This window comes from Mercenaria mercenaria, chromosome 12 (assembly GCF_021730395.1).
Source record: "Mercenaria mercenaria strain notata chromosome 12, MADL_Memer_1, whole genome shotgun sequence".
NCBI classification, from domain to species: Eukaryota; Metazoa; Mollusca; class Bivalvia; order Venerida; family Veneridae; genus Mercenaria; species Mercenaria mercenaria.
Window position 1 is genome coordinate 69,131,822 of NC_069372.1, and position 26,948 is coordinate 69,158,769.

Here is a 26,948-nt window from a genome sequence, read left to right on the forward strand (position 1 = left end):
GGCAATAATTCTTGCAAAAAGCAAGATGGAGTTATGTTTCTTGATGTACAGGGTCTGCTTATGATGGTGAACAAGTATTCCAAGTTTCAAAGCAAAAGCTTTGATAGTTTAGGAGAAAAGTTGACCTAAACATAAAACTTAACCAAGAAATCTGATATTTTCTAAGTACAAAAGGGCCATAAATCTTGCAAAAAGCAAGATGGAGTTATGTTTCTTACTATACAGGGTCAGCTTATGATGGTGAACAAGTATTCCAAGTTTCAAAGCAATAGCTTTGATAGTTTAGGAGAAAAGCTGACCTAAACATAAAACTTAACCAGGCAACGCCGACGCCGACGCCGACGCCGACAACCGCTCAAGTGATGACAATAACTCATCATTTTTTTTCAAAAAATCAGATGAGCTAAAAATGGCACTAAGTCCAAAATAAACAATTTGTCTGTCAGTTAAACAAAGAAGAAACTCGAGCATTGTATATTGTGTGTTAAATAACAGTTGTAGCATAGACTGGTTAGTGAAAAGAATGATGTAAATTATGACGTCAAAACACCAGATGATGTTATGGTTCTGTACAACTCGTATGAAAAATGTTCATCATATTTTCCATCATAACGTCTTATTGACCCTATCCAAACAAAAATAAACATGGCATTTGTGCTGTTTATCTGTATCACCATACCTATTGTTCAGATGCTTTAATATTGACCCAATGGGGCCAATGCCCTCATGGTTCAACTCTTGTACATCTGAAGTTTGAACCATGGTATATAAGACAAGAAACTATTTGACAGGCTTGATTATTTAAAAAGTATTTCAATCACTACGTCCTCTTGCAATTTTGAAAACCTTAACATTAATCTTAACACATGCCTTTTTAAAAAGGACCGTTTTGCAGCAAAGCATTATGCTGAAGTCCATTGCTTCATATAAACAAACCCTGTACCAGAAAATAAAGCAATTAACTGTTCTGATAAAACAGAAATTTTGGAAAATTAAATGAATAATATATTACCTGTCCCCTCCGTGTAACCCCAATAAAACCCTGTGTTTCTGTATTTATAGTTGAGGTAAATATTATATCCTCTGAAACCCGCATGCTGCACAGACATGTTGCAGTGTCCATGTCACACAAGAACAAGCAACCATACTTTGTCAGCATAAACACCAGGCCATATTCTCCAGAAACCTGAAACAGTGAAATCACAAACCATGTTTTCTTATTCTGTGTATGGTAAATTCTGTTTTTCAAACAGTGTTTTTGCGGGCTAAGAATCATACTAACAGTTCTTCGGTCAAATAATCTCTTCTCCACCTTTTGAATTTTACCCCTCATGTGAGGTTTTAACCCGTATCAGTGAAGGGCAAGTAATTTGCAGTCAGCCAGCTTAACCACTGTCAAGGACACCCTTAATACAATCTTGTTGTTACTGTGTTAAATGTGAGTCAATTTACCAAATCAAACATTATATTTTTTGGTTAACAAAGTGATAGCTTTTCTCAGCAATTCCCTCATTTCTTTTCCTAAAACATAATCTGTGGAAGAACAACTTATGATATGGTGGTGTTAATTAAGCTGTAGATGTACAACTTCTAGTGCATGCTACAATACTGACCGCAACAAGAGCACAATGAGAACTGATCTAAATGTTAAAATAGTATACCCATACAAACCTGCTGATACCAAATCACTTATTTTAGATAGTATTTATATAGCATCGATGGATTTTATTTGACCTACATGAATGTCCAGATATGTGTTTTGCACACTACTGTTTCTAAAGTAAAACTTTCCAAACATTCTATAGCAATCACTGACAAATGAAATATGTCCTACCTATGATTTTTCTCCTTTAAAGAGAACAATATTTGCTTATATACAGGTATATATACACAATCATGGAATTTGGTTTACAAAAAATAAGTCTATACATGTTTAAAATATAACCAGCTGTTTAATTACTGAAGAAGAAATCGTAAGTTGCAAATATGGGGGTCTTTGGGTCCTCTCATTGAGAACTTTATTTACTACAGGAAAAGTAGACATGGCTTTAGACTACTGCAGCAAGGGGAAATCCCCACCCTCTGACCTTTATCAAACCCCTGTATAACAACAAACAAGAGCTGTCCATAAGACAGCGCGCTCCACTTTTCTCAGTGCTTGACTGTGAATTAGAGCTTTGCCAGTAAAAAAAATTCTAAGTTAAAAAGGGACATAACTCTGTCAAAATTCAATCAGAGTAATGGGGATTGTTTCTCCTGGTGTAGACTCTGATAGTAAATAACTATTTTAAGTTTCAAGTCAAAAGCTTTAATAGTAACAGAGATATCTGACTTTATTAAAACTTTTAACAAAAAATTCTAAGTTAAAAAGGGGCATAATTCTGTCAAAATTCAAATCAGAGTTATGGGGATTGTTTCTCCTGGTGTAGACTTTGATGGTAAATAAGTATTTTAAGTTTCAAGTCAATAGATTTGATAGTAAATAACTATTTTGTGTTTCCAAGTCAAAAGCTTCACTTAGTAGTAACAGAGATATTTGACTTTATCAAAAATTTTAACAAAATAATCTAAGTTAAAAAGGGGCATAATTCTGTCAAAATTCAAACCAGAGTTATGGGGATTGTTTCTCCTGGTGTAGACTTTGATAGTAAATAAGTATTTTAAGTTTCAAGTCAATAGCTTAGATAGTAACAGAGATATTTGACTTTATCAAAAACTTTAACCAATGGCGACGCCAACACCGACGCGAGTGCAATAGCTCTACTTTTTCTTCAAAAAGTCGAGCTAAAAAGAGATTTAAGAGAAATCAAATCTTACGTGTAACGCCACAGGAAAATCGTAATGTTCAGAATCTTTTCCAAAATGTATCTGATCATAAGTATTTCTTGGAGCAAAGTTCCCTGCCTTGTATGGACCTAGCTCTATCACATGTACCTGATCAAACAACAGTATAAATGAAATATGGTGAAAGAGATAAACCTGCATCACTGTAAGAACTCAAAGTGATTACTTTCCAGACTAAAGGGCAACACTGTTTTCAGCATAAACTCACCTTAATAACACATAATATTGTACAAGTGTTGTACATCTTAAAGTGCTTTTCTTCGTTCATTAATTTTCTAGTCCACACCATACAATGTCAAACTAGAGCTATCACCAAAGGTGATAAATACTCCTAAATATCATTTTGATACAGGGAAATGGGTTGGACCTAGTGAATGCAGTCTTGCATTCTGCATGTTGTCATGACGAGGTAAATAAATAATTCTAATTTTATGAGAATCATTCCAGTGATTAAAACTTGTCCTCCAAGTGTCCTCCCAAATGTAACATTTACCTTGGACCTAGTGACAGGAGTTTTTAGCTCTGCATTTCACCAGTTACTTCAGGGTTTGAGACAACTGGAAGCAACACTGATTTTCAACTGCTGCCTTAGCTTGTATATCAGCAAAGGAAACAGAAGCAGTAACTTAAATATGTTACTTTGATATCACATACTCATTCCACCTGTTTGCTCTATCAAAAGATTCATTTTGTAATGCACCAAACAAGCTTTTTAACAATCCTGATCCAAAAATTACTGATACAACAAGCTTTTAATAAAATACAACCTGTTCTCTCCTTAAGTAATCTAAACAGCTAAAAGCTAGAGAATTTCTATGGGGTATCAGTGAAAATGAGCCCAACCCACCAGTATCTGGGCACTTCTGTTGATTCATTTCCTTTATTCTGTAAATATCAGACTTGTGTTAAATTGTTTTTAAACTGAAATGAAATCTATTCATAAAATATCAAACTAATGGCGAAACCTGTTCAGGAATTTGCATAGAAAAAGCACTTTAGTACAGCAGTACTTAATGTTGAAATGTAATTTATAATATTGTCACATTCTAACATTTACTTACTTTTCCATAGTTACCAATGTCCCTGGACCCGACACAGAATACAGTTGAAGGGCAAGAATTGCCTGCAAATTTATACGTATCAAAGCAGATGGCATGACAAGCTATCACCTGAGTAATGTCCTCATCCATGTTGTATAGTTGTGTTAGACCTGAGATTCTATCCTCCTATAAAAGATATTTTTATACCTCATGTAAAACATCTAATGCAAAGTCCCCATCTCTCAAAATGTACAAATTTTAATGTCTCTCACGCCAATCCATGTTTTTGAATAATCCCTAGGTAATAATTTTAATAACACCTGCGTAGAGGTGTCCTTTGTGCATCACACTCATTGAATGGTATTTCAACAAGTTTTAGTGGATTGCATATAGACTTTTCATCATCCTTGTTATTAGACGCTTATAAAAATTCTTTGATATGCAAGCAGTTGTTTGTTGCAGAATAAAATTTGTTTCGGTTGCTTTGGTACAATAAAATAAATAACACAAGTCAGTGAGGGTGTTATTGATATTGTCAACCCTCAAAATATATTAACACCCTCGCCATTATTTATACACTACACAGCATTTTGTACAAATTGCTGGCCAATAGTATAAGCTATATGACTGGTCTATATTTAACAGATGTTCACTGGGCCAGTAAGTCAAAAATTTAACAGGGCAGTCTGAAAGACAGCTAAATCCACTGGTATGGATAGTGAAAGGGTAAACCTTTGACCTTGAGCTGTGACCTTGACCTTGAACTGACATGGCTGACCCATGAATTCTGCACATCGTCTAAATGCGGTGATCATTTGACCCAAGTTTCATGAAAATCCTAAAAGGGGTTAAGGAGATACAGAGCTCAAACCTTTGACCTTGAGTTGTGACCTTGACCATGAGTTGACATGGCTGACTCATGAGTTCTTGATGAGGTGATCATTTGACCAAAGTTTAATGTAAATTCTTCAAGGGGTTTAGGAGATACAGAATGAACACAAAATGGAAGGCTCAAACCTTTGACTCTGAGTTGTGACCTTGACCTTGAGCCAGCATGGCTGACTCATCAATTCTGCACATTGTCTTGATGAGGTAATCATTTGACCCAAGTTTGATGAAAATCCTTCAAGGGGTTTAGGAGATACAGAGCGGACACAAAATGGAAGGCTCAAACATTTGACCTTGAGTTGTGACCTTGACCTTGAGCAGACATGGCTGACTCATGAGTTCTGCACATCGTCTTGATGAGGTGATCATTTAATCCAAGTTTCATTATTATCGTTCAAGAGGTTTAAGACATACAGAGCGGACACGAAATGGTAGCCTCAAACCTTTGACCTTGAGTTGTGACCTTGACCTTGAGCCGACATGGCTGACTCATGAGTTCTGCACATCGTCTTGATGAAAGGACAGAAGGACGGACGTAGTCCATTCCTATAACTCCCTACCACTTGTGGCGGGGGATTACAAACAAAACTTCACAGTTTAATGTCTGATGTAACGTAATTAAACATTTATCAAATGGCTTGCCTGTCAATAGTCAAAACTACTGTCCTAGAGACCTCAGGCAACAGTTCTGACTATTAACTGGCAAACCATTATTTAAGCATTTAATGTTATATTACAAATAGGTAAGTCATTATGTTTCAAAATAACAAATATCATGTATTTATTTATATGTTTTTACACTCTTGCTTAAACTGAATACTACCTACCAAAATCTAAATCACTTTTCATTTTGCAGGTGCTAAAAAGGGTGACAGGGCAAATTTTCAGGGTTGTGTTTAAAGTTCCTCATCTGGGTAGGAAGAATATTTACAATGGTAGAATATTTTGTGGTACACCAGTACTGTAACAAGTTAAACAAGAATTTTGTAAAACCTTCCATACTTTCTTATCACCACCACCAAAATTTTAGTGACAACTATGGAACTCTAGCTTTTTCACACAATCTTGAAACCCTAGTATAATGTCCTTTACCTCAGGAGTGAGCCCAGTTATTGCAAACCATCTCATACTATTATCTGCCTTATAACTTGTGATTTCACTGAATGCCAGCCGACTGTGCCGCAAAAATACCTTCTCCGGCTGACTATCTTCTGTAAACAAGTAATATCAACATATTTTCTATCATAATTTTCAGACGGATATAACTTGTTTATTCATTTCTAGACACAGTGCTGTTTAACACTTATATCGTGATCACTAGTAAACTTGTTAAGCTATAAAGCCCCTATATTTTACTTAACAAAAATTTCAAACATTTCTTCCTTCAATAGCTTTCATTACTTTCCAAGAGTAGTTACCAGTTTATTACAGGTGATTTTTACAAAATATTGTCTTCCATTACAAAATACTGAAGATTTGCACATATTCATCAGGGTTTTCATTAAATATAGTGGTCTGAAGCCGTGGCTATTTTTTCCAGTATCAAATTTTAAAAGTTCTAAATTTGAGGACTTCCAAACAAACTCTACTTTGAAACTTCCACCATCTACTTCAATAATTACTGAAACCCTGATTCATGATGGTTTTATTTTCAATTATATACTGATTCTAGTCAATCTCACAATGAGAACTTACTTGTTTTAAATAGACTCCAGTGAAAGACTGCAGTGTCTGTTACTATGGCAATAATATCAGAGTTCAACCATGTCCAGTAACAAACAGGGTCATGTATTTTAGTTTTTGTCAGCATCAGTTTAGTCTCCACATTGAATATCTCAAATCTTTGCTCAGCTGAAATAGGAAACAGTTACAATATGTGCATTAACATATCATTTATAAATATGGGAAGGTGAAGGATTTTCAAGTAAAATCTGTACATGTACAGAAGGGATGCGTTTTGTTAATATGCCTTATCACCATTTCAGTTGTTTAATACACAGAATATCAGTTGCTGGAATAAAACACTTTGTTTTTGTCTGGCCTAGCATGTTACCAAATGTTATCTTTACAACCCTGAAAACACCATATCATGCAAAAAATAAGAAATCTGAACAAGGTCTTTCTATTCATGTCTATGTTTGAAATTCTTTAAGTTGTGTTCTAAGTCAGTATGTTTTATACTCTCTGGAAGATTCATTACGAAATAAAAATGTACTGACATTTCATCCAGATTTTGACGCTAAACTTTAAACTGTGTATTCAATTTCATACCTTTAAGTGCTATGATGGGTTTGGAAGGGTTCATGAGGACGGAGTCAGCACTAGTCTGGCCAGCATACGATATAGATCCATCTTTCAGGCTCAACACTGTTACCTGCAGAAAACTTATCTGTAAGTAAACTGTAATTTTCTACTGTAGTAAACTGTAGACAATTTCACGAGTAAAACTTTGGAGCACTAGAACAGTGGAATTCATTCTGATATAATTTATTCAGGCAAACAATTGCAACAAAGAACAGCTTACAGTGATCTGAAACAAACTAGTCCTCATATTCTCATCCATCAATTGTTTATCAGTGTCCCTGACACTCATCAATCAATTCTTTAACACTGTCCTTAAATGTTCAACCAACAGTGATTAAAGACTAATTTTGACTGTTCCTGACACTTTCATACATTAAGTCACACGTAGTTTAGCATATCATCATCGTCAATTCAGTGATTTTTTTTGGCCATTTTTGGGGCCAAAATTCGGCCCCATTCCCCTGTCCAAAAAATTCCCTCAAAAAAATAATTTTTTTACATATCCCAACCGACAAAACCCTTAGATGTACATGATAATGTAATCTGTACCATTTAAAACAGGAGACAATGTGCTTTTAAATCATTTTCTTTTTTAGTGTAACATAATTTATGACAAATATTGCTTTTATTACGACGCAATTTTTTACCATTTTAGTGGTTACGCCACAATTTTCCCCTCCTTATGGGCCCCGCCACCATTCCCCCAAAACTTAAAAAGCCATTGTCCCGGAGACATTCATCTAGAGACAAACAATAGATCTTTGGTAAGCCAGAATTCATTTGCAAATCAGTAAGCAAGAAACTGCTATTGTCACCACAAGTGTACTTTTGAAGATCATGTACACAGAAATGAAAACTTAACGATAGTTGTGTAAAACAGTGAAAATTACCATGCATTTACTGCCATCTTCTTTTTTCTTGCCATGTCTAATTGCTATCCATCTATCAGAGGACAAGGTCACCCTGGACCAAGTCACTTGATCTTGTGGTATGCCTACATTTGTCAGCTGTAAAAAAAGAAGTAACACATAAGAAAGCATTCTCAGTGTACAAAAATAAGCCTTATATTTTTATTTGGATGTTGCCTCCCATGTCTCATTCCTTACTCAAATTATTTGACTTAAATAGCTAATAAAAATACACCATTTCAAACAGCAGAAGTAACAGAGTAAACTAGAATGTGTCTGTAGGACACAGGGTGTGCCCCCCACTGGTACATTTGTCACAAATAAGGGGTAATAATTCAAATGTTTGCAGTCTTAATGGGGTATAGCCTCAACAAACACTTTATGAAAAGGATTCATTATTCTAGGCCCTATACTTTTTGAGCTATGAGCATCACAAACAAAAAATCCACTATTTTGGCTATTTCAAGGGCCATAACTCTGTAATAAGAGCTAAGATTCTCAAGAAGAATGCCAAGTGTGCAAGGTCACATCACGATAAAGACTCCAGCAAGGTTTCCTGAATCTACATCTAATAGTAATACTTTTTGAGCTAGGCACATAATTAGGTGAAAAAGTGCATTTTTTTACTATTTCAGGGGCCATAACTTTAAAAAAGTGGGTGGAATAGTTGTTCATTTATTAACAATGTCAATATGTTAACTCTATGTATACTTTCATTTTCAATCTACCTCAAAATTGATCAATATTGTTTCTTTTTCAGCCTCCCAGGATTTTAGGCGAAAAACCTGGATGCATATTATAAGGTGAATACTGATGAAGTCTTATTTGTTATTTCATTTTCAACAAAATTTGAAATGTAAATGACCCTTAATCTTTAGAAAAACAGGCTTGTCTAGAGGTAAGGATCCGTACCTCTAGAATCAGATTCTAGATGTATGTATCCGTATACAGTAGTTTCGGCTAATTCGGCGCGTCGGGTAATTCTGCGCACCTTCATTTGCATATTCACGTAAACAATCTCTGACGTCACTACGCGTTTGCAGATGCGTTTATCCGGCATTTTTACTGCAATTTACATTGTTTAAGGGTAAATGAAGATTTTCCAGTATGAGGTAAGTATTTTTCAAAGCATAACTGATCAAAATCGACAAAAGATACTGCCTTTCTGAACGTAAATTTGTAAAATTCAACTTACTTTCATTTTGCTTGACAGCTTTGACAGCTGTGATCACTGACCCGAAACAGTTAAAAATGGCTGCCATGCTCCGTCGTTTCATGCAGACAAAATCAGAAACGCCAAATAACAAATTTCCCTCTATATAAAGCAACTAAATGCAATTGTTAATGTACACTCCTGTCAAAAATTCCCATGAAATTGAAATCCAATGTCATGAAAAATATGAACGCTGTTTTTCAAATGTCAACATTGCACATGTCTACCTAGAAATCTATAGTCTGTATCATTATTTAAAGATTATGTGTAAGTTCATACCCAAAAATGTTATTGTCATCTCAAGTACTCTGCTTCTGGACTGCCCAAAGTTATTTCAGTTCGTGTTTGCATTTTTTAGGTTTGATGTTAAAAAGGCAAAGGCACGAAAAGAAAAGGCAGATACTAGATGGCAGGCTGTACATAATGCCCATGAACACTTGAAAAGAACTGGTGACTCTATTAGAAAATCAGCTAAACTATACTCTATACCTGAATCAACTCTCAGGAGACATATTAACCAGCCATATTTAACTGAATCTTGTGCAGGTCATCCAACACTGTTTACAAAGTTAGAGGAACAAGAACTAGCTGTCCATATTAAGAAAATGGCAAGACTTGGTTATGGTTATGCCAGATGGCAGGTGTGTCAGCTTGCCCAGAATATGCTCCAGACCAAGGGAATTGAGACTGTAATACCCCAGAAGGATTGGTATTATGGATTCATAAGGCGAATGGGCTTGAATATACAAAGACCCAAAAAGAGAGAACTTGCTCGGGTCTTTGGCGGGTCCGCTTCTAACATTGGGGATTATTTCATTGAACTTGAAACTGTACTCTCCAAATATAACCTTATGAACATTCCTGCTTCACTGTGGAATGTAGATGAAACTGGGATCACCCTAGATGTACCTCCTCCTAAAATAGTATGTGGTAAAGGAGAACAGCCTTTCATTGTAACCTCTACACGTAGAGCTACAACAACTGTCATTGCAGCTGGAAATGCTCTTGGAGAGACCATACCTCCATATGTAATTTACAAGGGTCAGCGTCTCAGTGAAGAACTTACTAAAGGGTGTTTGCCACAGACTAAGTTTACAATGACAAAAAATGGTTGGTCCACTGCTGAAACATTCAAAGATTTCTTAGAGAACCATTTCCTGGCCCATGTTAAGAGCAGACCGTGTCTACTTCTATATGATGGGCATGCAACACACATAACAAAGGATGTCATTGAATTAGCCCAAAATCAGAATGTCCATATGTTTGTGATACCTCCGCATTCAAGCCATCTTGTGCAACCCCTGGATGTCGGAGTGTTTGGGCCTTTTAAGGCTGCATTAGCTACAGGTTGTCACAGGCTTATTCACGCTGAAGTTGGAAGACAGGTAACTCGCAGTGACTTACCAAAGCTGATCGCGTATGCTTACAATTCAGCCATGACAGTGCCAAACTTAATGGCTGCATTCCGCAAAACAGGTATAGTCCCCTTCAACCCAGAAGTATTAACTAATACTGTAAATGATCAATACCCCACCAATGAAGCAAAACCAAAATCTAGAAAGGAAAGAAAAGATGCTAGAAACATTAAACTATTGCTAAATGATATTGACAAAAACGTGGAAAAGCAACTGGAAGAGACCCAAGCAGGTAAAACAAAACAGTACATCATCCCAAATCATGGAGCTGCTGTTACTGAATGTGAGTTTGTAGAACAACTGAAAAGGAAAACCGAGGTAGAGCCAAAAGCACATGTCAAAAAGCCAAAATCTAAATCAGAACCTACATGTAAACAAAAAGTAAAAAAGGTAAAGTCAGTTAACACTGAGCAAGTAGCTACAACTTCTGGAGACTGTAAATTGAAATGTGATCTCAAAAACAAATCTGACACACCTGAGGTCTTAGACAGCCAAGAACCTGGTCCTAGTAACATGCGAAAAGAATGGCTGACCTTCTATCATAGTAATAGTGACAGTAGTGAAGGAGAAGATGATGATGATGCCTTCTGTGTAGTCTGTGGACAGTTTGCTCCTACTGGGTTTGGTAAACATGGCCAGTTAGAAATACTAAATTGGGCAAAGTGTGACACATGTTGCGGTTGGGTACACCTTAAATACTGTACTCTGGAGTCACGACTTCGCAGTAATGAGCCATTCAAGTGTCCAAAGTGCCAATTAAATTAGTAATGAGAAAACAGTTAATTAACACATAAACTGTTCTGTTTCAGTTGTTAAAGAGTTTTTATAATATTATGATATAAAGTTGACTTTTGTAATCATTTGATAATGAAATTTATTGTTTAAACTGTACCTGAAGTGTAAACATTTGTCATTGCCACTAATAATAATTGGAATGGAACCTATTAACTCAGTTTCTTTGTTTACTAAAATGATATAAAAATTCTCAGATCACTTATCCCCAATTCCAAAGGTCCAGAGCACTGTGTGACATATCTGGGATAGTTGAAATGGACTATAACTGACTTTCAGTAGGCATGCGCAGGAATTAGCCGACAGAAATGACGTAATGTAAACAATATGGTTTCTCAGTTGGAAGTGATATTTAACCCAGTTTCAGGGAGTTAAGTTTCTTTTGAATGTTGCAAGTTGTAGCAGAAAGGTTAATTCTTCACAAAATGATAAATAATTGTTTATGCATATGCAAATGATTAATCTATACTTCCAAGTTTGTCTTAGGTGCGCCAAATTACCCGACAGCACCGTACCCCTAGACACTTCCTTTGAACTGGTTTGTTGATGATGATGATCAAATTCTACATTGCAAGAAAAGTGTGATCCGAATGTGTAGAACTATACTGAAGGGCTAAAAGATATTGGCTAACAGACGGATGGCTGACCCCCTAGTGTCTTTGACATGTTGACTGAAATACTGTATGCATACTGACCTTTATCAGTTCATTTATTGTGACAGGAGGGCCTGGTTCGGCCATTCTCGTTATCTAAGCATCGGGATATATTACATATTGTCAATTGCAATTAATATGACAAGTTGATTTTCTTTATTTTTATCAAAATACAACTTTTGCAAACTTTTTCCTAATTTTCCAGACCCGGAAGTCAACTCTTCATCGATAAAGATCAAAATTCGACTACCGGTGGCCAGGTACAATTACAACTTCCGGTTGTGAAATTTTATGAATTTTGACAGATTTTGAAAAAAATACTCAGAAAATAAGTATTGATCGTCAGTTTTGACAGTCTCTGTATTTATTTCCTTTACTAACTATTCAATACCTCGCCACTGATTAACATGTCAAGACAGGTAAAACAACCCACAGGTCAGAAAAGATTGACCAATGTGGCCATAGTGAGACTGAAGAAAGGTGGAAAAAGGTTTGAAATAGCCAGCTATCCCAACAAAGTGGTATCCTGGAGGAACAAAGTGTAAGTTACCGAGGTCCCTACTGGAGCTTGAACAATGGACCTCATGATCCGTACAGTTACACCAGTAGTGTTTCCAAAATGTTAAATGAACTTGACTGGCAAACCCTAGAACAACGCCATAAGATCAGTGCAGTTACAGTGTTGTTTAAGATCCAACAACTCCTTGTTTTTGTTGACCACAGTCACCTTAGAAGAACTAGAAACCTGAACTATTTGATACCATATTCAAAGACGCACTATCATGCAATCTCCTTTTTTCCCAGAAGTATACATCTGTGCAACGTACAGTCTCCCTGTGTCTTTGCAAGCTAGTCCCAGCTTAGAAATATTTGCTGGGCAGCTGCCACCCTTCTATCAGTTCTAATTCAACTTCCTGCTTTTACTTTTAACCTGGCCTGTAAAATAGTTCTTTTACTTTATCTTTGTGATGCACATAATTTCTATGTTTTTTACTATTTTTAACAGCTATCCCTGACAACGCACCTGCAAGCAGGGCTCTCGCGAGTGGGCGATTAAAGCGAAATAGTCGCTTTGGAACTTCAAACTTCGCTCAAATCTAACCTCAAAGCGAAATGCAAGTCGCCCGATTTTCTTTGATCCGGCACTCGCTAATTACTGGTACCTGGACTGTTGACAATTTGCACAGTGTCAAAATGAGTGTTGAATACCTAAACACACGCTGATAGCATAATTTAAGCTCCGCCTACTTCAGGTACTTGCGAGATTTTCGCGGGAAGTGTGAAAGTGAATCAAATTATCCGATACACGAGAAACAATTTGTTTCGTCCAGTTAGCGCCATGGTTACGTCTTTGACACTGCGTTTAATTGTCAACATGTGCGAGTGCAAAAAATTATGTTTTATAAAAGAAATTGTTGATTACCCATGCAATTAATTGGAATTGTACACAATTATTTGGTATCTATGGTAAAAAAAAACAGCCTAAAGAACGACATGTAAAGTATTTACTACGTTAAATTGACTTTCATTAATGAATTGATTTGAATATGTATTTCTAGTTTACACAGTTTACTTTCAGTTTTATTCAAGTGATATACTGTTCACCGAAGTGGTGACTCGGTGTTAATAATAAACACTTTCATCCTGCATTCATACAGGATATAACCAAAAATTGGCGGGTTAGATCTACAGCATCTGCTTGAATCTTTTTTTCAGAATTTTGTAATGAAACAATAACGACTGTATGGGAAATGATGTAACTAAGAAAATGAATGGTCACATTAATGTTTTTTTTATCTAGAAAATTATAGCCACCTTTCGAATCACTCAGTTGAGTCTCAAAAGCGTTGAGGTAGAAATAAAAAATCGAAGAAGTCTTCCCACTTCTCCCTAAAGTCTCCCCACTTCTCCCAAAATCAGCTTGAGGGAGAAGTGACTTCTCCCAAAAAATTGGACCTAGCCAGACCCCTGTGCTAGTCATAATCGTTAACGATTGCTAAGCAGTAGAACATAGACATAGACCTAGACACTAACGTTAACCTAGTCAAAATAATTTGACGGTCAGATTGTTATGCCCCGGCATCTGCTGATGCGGGAGGCATAAAGTGATTGTCCTGTCGATCCGTCCATTCGTTCGTCCGTCCGTACAAGGTTAACCAAATAGGACCGTTTCGTCTAGCATCAATACCCCTTACTAGAATGATTTGGTACAAATGCACATGTAACCTGTGACCATTCCTCATCTTCAGACATCACCTGACCTCAGTTTGACCTTGACCTCATTTTGGACTTAGGTTGCTTTATATGGGCCATCTCTTGGTTAACCAAATTGGACCGTTTCGTCTAGCGTCTATAACCCTTACTGGAATGACTTGATACTAATGCACATGTAACCTGTGACCATTCTTATCTTCAGACATCACCTGACCTCAGTTTGACCTTGACCTTGACCTCATTTTGGACTTAGGTTGCTTTATATGGGCCATCTCTTGGTTAACCAAATGGGACCGTTTCGTCTAGCATCAATACCCCTTACTAGAATGACTTGATACTAATGCAGATGTAACCAGTGACCATTCCTCATCTTCAGACATCACCTGACCTCAGTTTGACCTTGACCTCATTTTGGACTTAGGTTGCTTTATATGGGCCATCTCTTGGTTAACCAAATTGGACCGTTTCGTCTAGCATCAGTACCCCTTATTAGAATGACTTGATACTAATGCAGATGTAACCTGTGACCACTCCTCTTCAGACATCACCTGACCTCACTTTGACCTTGAACTTGACCTCGTTTTGGACTTGTGTTGCTTTGTATCGACAAGGATGCCACCGGGGGCATCAAGCGTTTATTGAATGCAGCTTCTTGTTTTATTATGCCCCCGGCATCTACTGATGCTGGAGGCATATAGTGATTGTCCTGTCCGTCCGTCTGTTTGTTCATCCGTCCATACGAGGTTAACCAAATGGGATCGTTTCGTCTAGCATCAATACCCCTTACTAGAATGACTTGATACTAATGCAGATGTAACCTGTGACCATTCCTCATCTTCAGACATCACCTGACCTCAGTTTGACCTTGACCTCATTTTGGACTTAGGTTGCTTTATATGGGCCATCTCTTGGTTAACCAAATGGGACCGTTTCGTCTAGCATCAATACCCCTTATTAGAATGACTTGATACTAATGCAGATGTAACCTGTGACCATTCCTCATCTTCAGACATCACCTGACCTCAGTTTGACCTTATTTTGGACTTAGGTTGCTTTATATGGGCCATCTCTTGGTTAACCAAATGGGACCGTTTCATCTAGCATCAATACCCCTTACAAGAATGATTTGATACTAATGCAGATGTAACCTGTGACCATTCCTCATCTTCAGACATCACCTGACCTCAGTTTGACCTTGAACTTGACCTCGTTTTGGACTTAGGTTGCTTTGTATCGACAAGGATGCCACCGGGGGCATCAAGCGTTTATTGAATGCAGCTTCTTGTTTTATAATTGTGACGGGCAATCTAACCATCAGAACTTCGAAGGACCAAAATAATGGAGGTTAAATCACAGTACACAGTCGTGTAAAGTTATTGTTTTAATGCTTGTGTATATTGCCGTGTAGGTGTGGTAAACGTGTACAGTACATACATAGGTTTAAATCACCAGAAAATTCGTAATTTTGGAAGTTCTTTGATTGTTTTTGCATAATCAATGATGAGTTGAATCCCCTTTTGATACATGTAAGTTTTATTTGAATTTATCTCATATTCACAACAAAATCAGCATTTAAACCCAAATCGGCAGCGATGACAATTTCATCAGAAATTTCCTCCACTATTTTGGTCTTTCGAGTGTTGGACGCGAGTGGGGATATTGCCCATAAGATAAATAACTCCTAGGATCGCGTCAAATTAGTTGGACTAATGTTAACCCAACAGCACGGCTGTTGGAAGTGGCCTATTAACCTATCACTACAATACAGTTAGTGTTTGAGAAAATCATAAGCTTATAACACACTTGAAAAATAGACATACAGGGAGAATGGAGCTTTAAATTAAAATAACAGGAGTATACTTTCAAATATAGTCCAAACAATAACAGTTGAATGTCACTATACAGACTTGGTCACGCTAGGGGAGAATATATGTCAGGCAGCCTGTTAGCTCAGTCGGTAGAACACCCGCTCAGTAATCAAGGGGTCTTGGGACTCCTGGGTTCGAGGGACTCCTGGGTTCGAGTCCCAAACTGTCTGCACATTTTTCTCACCTTGTGACATTAATTTTGTCAGTCTTACGATGCAATATATATACCTCTGGAAAATTCGAGGACAAATTTCCAATTTGTGGGGTGTATGTCACGGTACGGACTTGGTCATGTTAGGGGAGAATACAGAAAACAAAGTATTGAAATACTTGAACAAACTCAGTGTTAGTAAGGCCACAGGTCTTGATGGTATTTCATCACGTTTTGTCAAAGATGGAGCATCTATTATTACTTGTCCACTTACACATGTTATTAATTTGTCTATAATACAAGGAGTGGTGCCAGATGATTTGAAAGCTGCACGTGTTGTTCCTTTATATAAAAAGAGTGTTAAAACTGAAGTAGGAAACTACAGACCTGTATCAATTTTATGTATTATTTCTAAAATATTTGAAAAAATTGTATATGACCAACTTGAAAATTATTTGAGTGAACAGAATTTACTATACAAGTTTCAATCAGCTTTAGAAGTTCTTTTTCAACAGATACATGTTTAATACATCTGTCTGACTATATAAGGTTTAATTTAGATAAAGGTAATTATGTTGGCATGATTCTGCTTGATTTGCAAAAAGCGTTTGATACAGTTGACCATGCTATTCTTTTAGACAAACTCAAAATGGTAGGTTTTAGTCCGGATGTTATCAGATGGTTTCAATCATATCTATCTGGTCGACAACAATGTATAGACATATGTGGCGTTCTTTCTCATCTGCGAATATCACATGTGGTGTGCCTCAAGGCTCCATACTTGGGCCTCTACTGTTTTTAATTTATGTAAATGACATGGCAGGTGTTGTAAATAACAAACTCTTATTGTATGCAGATGACTCTGCCATTTTAGTGTCTGGCAACTGTAAAATAGAAATTGAGCGTTTGATAACCCAGGATCTTGAACGAGTTAGTAACTGGTTAGTTGACAACAAATTGTCATTGCACCTAGGAAAAACAGAATCAATTTTATTTGGCTCAAAGCCCAGGTTAAAAAAGAGTGCTAATCTTTATATAGTATGTAATGGTACGGTGATTAAGCACACCAACTCTGTTAAATATTTGGGTGCTATATTGGATCAATGTTTGAGTTATGAGACCATGGTCACATCAATCATTAAAAAAGCAAATGCAAGACTTAGGTTTCTATACAGAAAGCAAAAGTTTTTATCATTGTACACTAAGAAAATGTTAGTCATGTCCTTGATCCAGTGTCACTTTGACTATGCCTACTCTGTATGATACTGTGGCATTTCTCAGAGTCTGAAGAATAGGCTCCAGGTTACTCAAAACAAGATCATTAGGGTTTGTCCTTAGACTTGATCAAAGAAATCATATTGATACAGAACACTTCTTACAGCTGGGCTGGTTACCTGTCACAAGAAGAGTAGAACAAATAACTCTAAATCACGTTTTTAAAATACATTCAGGTTCTGCCCCACTACATGAATGAGTATTTTACTCAAGCCAGTTCTGTACATAGTCACAATACCAGGTTTAGTAAAGGGTCATGCTTCAGCATTCCTAAAGTCAAAGGATTTGGTAAAAAGTCATTCAGCTATAATGGTTGTTCTTTTTGGAATAATTTGCCACATAATGTTAAAAATTCTGCAAACATGCAGCAGTTCAAGGTTTCAGTAAAAAATCACCTTCTATATAGCTTGTAGTTACATTTGTCTTTTCTAATTATACTGTGATTGTTTTACTGTGATAATTTTTTTTAAACTGCTGAAAACTTGCTCAAGTTACCACCATTTATTACAAGTTGTTGTGCCTTGCTAGGACATGTCATCATTCATCCAGGACCACAATGGAAATAAGGGGTTTCACATTCCCCTTTTTTGTGTCATCCTGAGTATACGAATACATGTCCTGGTACATTTTTTTTTCTGCAGTTTTTGGTATTTTAAATTAGTAATGTTTCTTATTAATTAAATTGTCTTTCAATATGTTTTAATTCCTAGTCATTGTATATGTGATATTTGAAATGAGTTTTAATTTTGTGTTGTACAATTCCATGTGTTTTATATACTGAAATAAATCAATCAATCAATATGTGTCAAGCATCCAGTTAGCTCAGTAGCTCAGTAGGTAGATCACTCACCCTGTAAGCAAGGGGTCCTAGGTTCTAGCCCAGGACTGACTGCACATTTCTTTCACCCTGTAACGTGAATTATACAGGAAAAAAGATGTCATTTTACCTTCAACATTCAGTATTCTGACATTTTACATTTTTTTACTAATATGAAATTAGGTGCTACCTAAAAGGTAGACCTCCCTTGTTCCATAAAAATTAAAGAAGTGGTGTTTTAGTAATAGCAGTACTAATCCCCAACGATAACAAGGTTCCCGCCGAAACGCAAGGATGATTCTATTTCATGATAACCGATGAAATACCAACCCATAATGCTTACACATTACCTTCTAAGTAAATATTAGTATTTCTTTCATCTTAAATATACTATGATTATATGGAAACATAGCTCAGTCAGGTAAAACGCAGATAGCAACTGAATATAAGCAAATCATTTTGTGGGTTCGAATCTTCGTGAGCTTGTTTTCAATTTTTGTCTGTTTGTGTTTTTTTTTTCTTTTCGTTTTCATTTTTACTTCCGTATTTTTAGCTCGACTATTCGAAGAATAGTAGAGCTATCCTACTCATACAACGCGTCGGCGTCGGCGTCACACCCTGGTTAAGTTTTTCGTACATCCATCATTTTGACAAAGTCTTTTGAGATAAGCTTTAAAACTTTCAACACTTGTTTACCATCACCATTTCCAGTTCTAGGCAAGAGTAAATAACTCGTAAAGCATTTGACTGAATTTATGGCCCCTTTTGACTTAGAAAATCTTGTTAAGTTTTTCGTACCAGTTCATATTTTGGCAAAGTCTTTTGAGATAAAGCTTTGAAACTTTCAACACTTGTTATACCATCACCATTTCAGTTGTAGGCAAGAGTACAAACTCCATCAGCATTTGGTTGAATTATTGCCCTTCTTTTTACTTAGAAATCTTGGTTAGTTTTTCCGTACCCCGTCTACATTTTGACAAAGTCTTTGAATAAGCTTTGAAACTTCAACATTGTTTACCATCACCATACTCGATTGTAGGCAAGAGTACATAACTCCATCAATCATTTGGCTGAATATGGCCCCTGTCGACTTAGAATCTTGGTTAAGATTTTCGTACCAGTTATAATTTTTGTAAAGTGTTTGTAGAATATGGCTTTGAAATTTTATATCTTGTTCAGTATTATACTCTCTATCAATAGCACAAGAGTACAAACTCTGTCATCTTTTTTGGCTGAATATGGCCCTTTTGAACTTGAAATTGGTTCAGTTTTTCGTATATGTCCATGTTTTGTCAAGTTATTTGAATATGCTTTAAATAAACTTTAAAACTTGTTTATATTAATGATTTCCATTGCAGGCAAGAGTACATAATCTCTTGACAACTTATTTTGGCTGAATTATGGCCCTTTTTGATTTGACATTTTTGTCAAAATATGTGAACTGTGGCTATTGAAATGATAACACATAGTAATTTCAACATGATTTCCATCTGTAGGCAAGTGTACATAACTCTGTCAACTATTTTGACTGAATTATGACCCTTTTTGGACTTGGAAATTAGTTAAACTTTTCATACAAGTCTGTGTTTGCCTAACATATAACTTTATAACACATTTGCCATCATGGTCACACATTGCCACTTAGTGCAAGACTAATCGAAATCCACAAATACAGGAAAAAAATTTGTTTAATCCATTGTTTTTTTTTGTCTGAAAATCTATGGAAATATTTTGACCCCATTCTTCAATCAATTCTTCGAATAGTCGAGCGCGCTGTCATCCGACAGCTCTTGTTTGTTTTTTTCTTTGATGGTTTGTATTTGTATGTATGCCTTTATATAACAAAACAGTATGTTTATTATTTGCATGGCTTAAATGCATGCATTTAGTCAATATCATCTTTAATATAATGCTAAACTTTTCTGATCTGACATGATATCGGCTTAAGATACTTCTCTGTTGTGTTGACACATAGTTTATGAAGGAATCTACATGTTTATGAGAAATAAAAAGTTATTGTCGATGCTGAGTTTCGAACCCACACGGCAAAAGATCTGTTTAACATGGACTGCATGCTTTACCACTGAGCTAATTTGCAATTGGTACAAAATCTAGAAATATTTAGATTGTAACGTGTTAGAAAAATGTTGAATTCCCTATGTTCCATTTTAATCTATTTATAGTCATGTTTGTAAATATCAAGTTATCGTTGGGGCATAGTATCTGGTATGGCGGATCCTTTTTCAGATGTTTATGTTCAAAATCATTTGCCTATTAACCCTTACCCTGCTAAATTTCTATAATGAACTTGTCCATCTTCCAATTTGGACAGTACCATTAACTGTTAAAAAGGGTGCTTACCAAAAAGATACTGACTGAATAGCGAACAATGCAGATCATGATCAGACTGCACGGATGTGCAGGCTGATCATGATCTACACTGGTCGCAAAGGCAGAACCAGTTGTGTTCAGCATGTTAAGGGTTAAAATGATAATCCTTAATTCAGCAATATTAGTTTGTTACGAATTTTAGACTGAATTAAATTTTAACCCGTGTAATTTTGGCAGATATTCTAAACGAAAGACTGTATACTACAGCACAAAGATGATAATAAAAACATAATTGAATAATATCTGTAAATTATATTAGTCATAATGGTTCAGTATATATTGTAATGACAGTTTTTACATAAATCATGATAATTTATTTTATATAGTTATGACTATAGGAACCTATCATTAATTATAAATGCTTAAATTTTTAAAAGCTTGTATTGTGAAATAGTGAATGTTTGGAATGAAGACTTATATTATAGTGTAAATAATTTAATTACTATGTTCTTTTGATGGATATTAGTAATCCAAGTGAAAATTTCTATGTATGTAGAATTCGGAACTTCAATATTAATATCGTAGGATGCTAGACACTGACTACTGATATATTTGGAAGGAAAAATGGAGCTAAATTTTTGGCCCAAAAAACACTGCCATGGTTTGACCTATGTTATGAGAGCATGACAAATAACCATTTACATGAACAATTTTTTTTTTTTTTTTTTCAAAAGAAAAAAGATTTTTACAAATATTCACTAGAATTTTACACAGAGAAAAACACTGTTGGCCGAAATTTGCGAAAACCCCTTTTTGTACCTAACCCCGTTACAGTCTAGGGCTTTTTTACACATATTTCAGCTTAATTTCTAAAGCTCTTTAGGGATGCCGGTAAGAATCTTTTGAATTGAAATATTCAATTTTATAGCCAACAGTTTATTCTCTGTGTAAAATTCTTCTAAATGATTTCTTGAGAAGTCCTTTGTGAAGAAACCTGAACAACACCGAGTCCATCAAATGCACAAATTTCAACTCATCAGTATATGATAAAATAAAAATAATCTGTGTATTTTTTCACACTACTAACCAATATGACATTCCTTTAGAAGATTTACACACTCAAAAATAATTTTTAAATACAGTATAATACATGTGTATCATTTCATCCATCATGTCAGAAAAGGTGGTCATCATAGTAATATCAGAGACAATTCAATTCTTCGCTAGTCTTAGTATTTAGGATAGGCTGTATTTTAGAGTTCTAGACATGGGAAGTCTTCAAATGTTGCAGATATTGTCGATGCATCATGGTGTATTAATAAGTGGTCAACAAAACATGCACAGTATGAATTACTGTATTCTTTTTCTGAACACCTTCACAACTTCACGACAGATTGAATCCAGATTGATTTAAAAGTTATTTCGTCTAAGACTAAAAAAGTTTTGATAGAAGAGCTATCGGCGCTGCAAAGCAGTATGGTGGCAGCTGTCTGAATGCTTTAAAATTCTGCAGGGTATTGGAACTTCAGGTTTAGCTCTAATATATATGTAATAAATACACTGTCAGTTTGCTTAAATTAATAAGACATTACATTGTAAGACATGCAAGTATTAACCACAAAATTGTTTTTTCAGAGAGACAGATATCGATGAGGTGTTGCAAACACATACAGTTTTCACAAATGTTTCTAAAGGAGAGGTGGCTAAAGCTGGGGACTTAAAGAAAATATTTGGAAAAGATAATCAGTCAGAAATTTGTTTAGAGGTAATATACTTTAATGTTTCTAACAATACTCATTATTCTGTGATTAAACCTCTTCAAGGGCTTTATTAAAGAATTCTGGGGGAGACATATCGTTTTTGCCCTGTCCGTGCATCTGTCCGTCCGTACATCACACTTCATTTCCAATCAATAAGTGGAGAGCCATTTGACCTAGAACCTTCAGACTTCATAGGGTGGCAGGGCTTATGGAGTAGACGACCCCTATTGTTTTTGGGGTCAAAGGTCAGGGTCACAGGGGCCTGAAATTGGAAAACCGTTTCCAATCAATAACTTGAGAACCACTTGACCCAGAATGTTAAAACTTCATAGGATGATTGGTCATGCTGAGTAGATGACGCCTATTGATTTTGGGGTCACTCTAATAAAGGTCAAGGTCACAGGGGCCTGAACATGGAAAACCATTTCCGATCTATAACTTGAGAACCACTTGACCCAGAATGTTGAAACTTCATAGGATGATTGGACATGCAGAGTAGATGACCCCTATTGTTTTTGGGGTCACTCCATCAAAGGTCAAGGTCACAGGGGCCTGAACATGGAAAAACATTTCTGGTCAGTAACTTGAGAACCACTTGACCCAGAATGTTGAAACTTCATAGGATGATTGAACATGCAGAGTAGATGACCCCTATTGATTTTGGGGTCACTCTATTAAAGGTCAAGGTCGCAGCAAACAGAACATGGAAATCCATTTCCGGTCAGTAACTTGAGAACCACTTGACCCAGAATGTTGAAACTTCATAGGATGATAAGACTTACAGAGTAGATGACACCTATTGTTTTTGGGGTTACTCTATAAAAGGTCAAGGTCGCAACAAACAGAACATGGAAATCCATTTCCAGTCAATAACTTGAGAAACATTTGACCTAGAACCTTCAATTTTCATAGGGTGATAGGAGTTACAGAGTAGATGACCACTATTGTTTTTGGGGTCACACCATCAAAATTCAAGGTCACAGGGGGCTGAACATAGAAAATTCTTTTCAGTCAATAACTTGAGAACCACTTGACCCAGAATGTTGAAACTGCATAGGATGATTGGACATGCAGAGTAGATGACCCCTACTGATTTTGGGGTCACTCGGTCAAAGGTCAAGGTCACAGGGGCCTGAACATGGAAAACAGTTTCCAATTCATGACTTGAGAACCACTAAGCCCAGAATGTTGAAATTTTGTGGAATGATTGGACATGCCAAGTAGATGATTCCTATTGCAGCCAACCATCATTGTCGCTTTGACTTAAATTACCATGAACAGATTTTTTTTTCTAGATTTTAGCTAAAGGTGAGCTACAAGTATCAGAAAAGGAGAGACATGCTCAGCTAGAGTCCATGTTTAGAGATATTGCCACAATTGTAGCAGACAAGTGTGTAAACCCCGACACAAACAGACCGTACACTGTAACAATGATCGAGAAAGCTATGAAAGATCTGCATTTCTCAGTCAAGCCTACCAGAAACACTAAACAACAGGTAGAGTTTTCTCCCTTTCTTTGCTTTCATATTAAAGATATCCAATGGCTATCTTTCACTAAAATATTTTATATTTAGATATTTACTGCAAAAGTAGAAAATCCTCCTCTAATATATTTCAATTTTACAAAATATGTAAGTTAATTGTGTATAGCTACATTCATAATTAATTGTCATGCAGTAGCAGTGAATTGTTTATAAAAGCTTTATTTTTTGTGGTATACACATTTATACTGTGTTCAGTTATACAGTGCAACCTCTGTAGAGCAACACCCTTTGGGAGATACAAATATTGACTGATATGTAGAGGTTGTTGTTCTGGAGAGGTAAATTTTGTAGTATATTTCAGCTTAGGGAAATTTTGATGTTGTTACAGAGAGGTTTTTGCTTAAGAGAGGGCCACTCTGGAGAGGTTGTACTGTACATGTATACAGCATGTAACATTTTAACCTTAGTACTGTTAATGCACATAAACTTGTTAATTTTATGTTTACATAAACTGAACATAGTATTTCTTCATATTTTTTTTTCAAATATGAAATTTTGGTCTAGTATACCTTTAAACAGATGCACAATATTTTTGATGTTTCAACTGGCAGTTGTATGTGCTTTTTAAAATACAATTTACAGTTTTGCAGGAGATAGGAATTTAAGTTATGGGATTAAAAAGGTGTCTTGAAAAAAATTTATTAATTATATAAGTGTAGATTTTGGTAGATGGTAGGTTGGTGTTGCTGTTGTGTTTGCTTGCTTTTAGTGAAAGTGTTATACCCTAAATGCAATGGCCTTGTTGTATGGATAACAGATGGTTTTACATTTTTTAGGCATTGGATGTGATAAAACAATTCACAGAGAAAGAGACAATCAAAATACAGAGAGCATATATGAGACTGAAACTCACTATTCCAGGTAAATGCTGAAAATTTGCAATACCTAGTTACAGCCACTCCTGTAGCTTTGTAAATGTTTACTGTGGTTTTGACCGTCTTTAGTACAGCAAATAAGTAGACATATGAGCCGTGCCATGAGAAAACCAACATAGTGGCTTTGCGACCAGCATGGATCCAGACCAGCCTGCGCATCCGCGCAGTCTGGTCAGGATCCATGCTGTTCGCTAACAGTTTCTCCAATTCCAATAGGCTTTAAGGTAGTTCTGCACGTTTGGATCAAACTTTTTTCTACAATGTAGAATTTGATTAAACTCCAATTTTTCAAAACTTCAGAATATACCTAGAAAATTCAGCAAATAAAAAAGATAGGGTCGTGTGCTTGATTTTTTGCTAGGCTGGTTTGAAAAATTTGGACCTCACGCAATATTTCATAATGGGAGTCTATGGGAAAATCAAAACTTTCATAACATTTAACAGTTTCTCCAATTCCAATAGGCTTTAAGGTAGTTCTGCACATTTGGATCAAACTTTTTTCTACAATGTAGAATTTGATTAAACTCCAATTTTTCAAAACTTCAGAATATACCTAGAAAATTCAGCAAATAAAAAAGATAGGGTCGTGTGCTTGATTTTTTGCTAGGCTGGTTTGAAAAATTTGGACCTCACGCAATATTTCATAATGGGAGTCTATGGGAAAATCAAAACTTTCATAACATTTTCGCGAACAGATTTTTTTCTACAATGTAGATTTTTATGAAACTTCTCACAGTTGTAAATAAACAATTGGCCTATAAATTGGTGAAATAAAATGTATAGATCCGTGTGCTTATTTTTGAGATATTTGACCATGATTAAAGGGAACTGGACATTTCACGTTAATTTTAAGACATACTTGGAATTTTTTAACGTGCCGTATGTTTTTAGCCCACCATCATCAGATGGTGGGCTATTAAAATCACTCTGCGTCCTTGGTCCGTCCGTCCGTCATTCCGTCCGTCCGTCCGTCAGTCCGTCTGTCCGTTAACAATTTCTCGTTATCGCATCTCCTCAGAAACTACTGGGGGGATTTTGACCAAACTTTGTCAGAATGATGTATTGGTACCCTAGTTGTGTCCCCCTGAAAATCAGACTGGTTCAACAATTTATGAGTGAGTTATGGCCCTTTGTTTATTTCTATATTTTACATAGATTTATATAGGGAAAAACTTTGAAAACCTTCTTATCCAAAACCACAGAGCCTAGGGCTTTGATATTTGGTATGAAGCATCATCTAGTGGTCCTCTACCAAGATGATTCAAATTATTTCTCTGGGGTCAAATATGGCCCCGCCCTGGGGGTCACATAGTTTATAATGACTTATATAGGGAAAAACTTTGAGTAACCCCTTGTCCAAAACCACAGGGCCTAGGGCTTTGATATTTTGTATGTGACATCATCTAGTGGTCTTCAACTAAGATTGTTCATATTATACCCCTAGGGTCAAATATGGCCCCGCCCTGGGGGTCATATGGTTAACATAGACTTACATAAGGAAAAACTTTGAAAATCTTCTTGTCCAAACCACAAAGCCTAAGGCTTTGATACTTGTAATGTAGCATCATCTAGTGGTTCTCTACCAAGTTTGTTCAAATTATCGCCCTAGGGTCAAAAATGGCCCCGCCCGGGGGTCACATGGTTCATATAGACTTATATAGGGAAAAGCTTTTAAAATGTTCTTGTCAATAACTAAAACATTCAAATTTGGACCACATGTATATTTTTGAGTGGCAAGATGAACCTTGACACGAGTTGACCTTGATATTGACCTAGTGTCCTACTTTCACATTTCTGTAGCTACAGCCTTCAAATTTGGACCACTTGTATATTTTTGAGTGGCAAGATGAACCTTGGCATGAGTTGACCTTGATTTTGACCTAGTGACCTACTTTCACATTTCTGTAGCTACAGCCTTCAAATTTGGACCACATACATAGTTTTGTGCACTGGAAAAAACTTTGACCTTGATTTTGACCTAGTGACCTACTTTCACATTTTTGAAGGTACAGGCGTCAAATTTGGACAATATGCGTAGTTCCATGTTTCAAAATGA

At 36.1% G+C, this 26,948-nt stretch overlaps 3 protein-coding genes across 3 annotated transcripts in view; 2 read left to right on the top strand and 1 right to left on the bottom strand.

Annotated features, from left to right (window-relative positions):
• LOC123534581 (clathrin heavy chain 1-like) overlaps positions 1-12,282 on the bottom strand; it is a 28,663-nt gene extending 16,381 nt beyond the window's left edge. Inside the window, exons 1-8 of the mRNA XM_045316891.2 lie at positions 12,100-12,282; positions 7,967-8,083; positions 7,044-7,146; positions 6,468-6,623; positions 5,865-5,983; positions 3,906-4,070; positions 2,818-2,934; positions 1,013-1,186 (exon numbers count right to left, since the gene is read on the bottom strand). Coding sequence (XP_045172826.1) covers positions 1,013-1,186; positions 2,818-2,934; positions 3,906-4,070; positions 5,865-5,983; positions 6,468-6,623; positions 7,044-7,146; positions 7,967-8,083; positions 12,100-12,144 — 996 coding nt within the window. The 5' untranslated portion in view covers positions 12,145-12,282. The remainder of the gene's footprint in view (positions 1-1,012; positions 1,187-2,817; positions 2,935-3,905; positions 4,071-5,864; positions 5,984-6,467; positions 6,624-7,043; positions 7,147-7,966; positions 8,084-12,099) is intronic.
• LOC128547439 (uncharacterized) lies at positions 8,969-11,912 on the top strand. Its single transcript, XM_053520298.1, has 2 exons — positions 8,969-9,096; positions 9,556-11,912. The coding sequence occupies exons 1-2, from the start codon at positions 9,092-9,094 to the stop codon at positions 11,375-11,377; spliced, it is 1,827 nt and encodes a 608-aa protein (XP_053376273.1). The 5' UTR covers positions 8,969-9,091; the 3' UTR covers positions 11,378-11,912.
• A 30-nt stretch (positions 12,283-12,312) lies between the features above and the next one.
• Positions 12,313-26,948, top strand: part of LOC123534889 (ribosome maturation protein SBDS-like) — a 29,311-nt gene continuing 14,675 nt past the window's right edge. The window contains exons 1-4 of the mRNA XM_045317349.2: positions 12,313-12,598; positions 22,349-22,478; positions 23,769-23,969; positions 24,794-24,878. Coding sequence (XP_045173284.1) covers positions 12,465-12,598; positions 22,349-22,478; positions 23,769-23,969; positions 24,794-24,878 — 550 coding nt within the window. The 5' untranslated portion in view covers positions 12,313-12,464. The remainder of the gene's footprint in view (positions 12,599-22,348; positions 22,479-23,768; positions 23,970-24,793; positions 24,879-26,948) is intronic.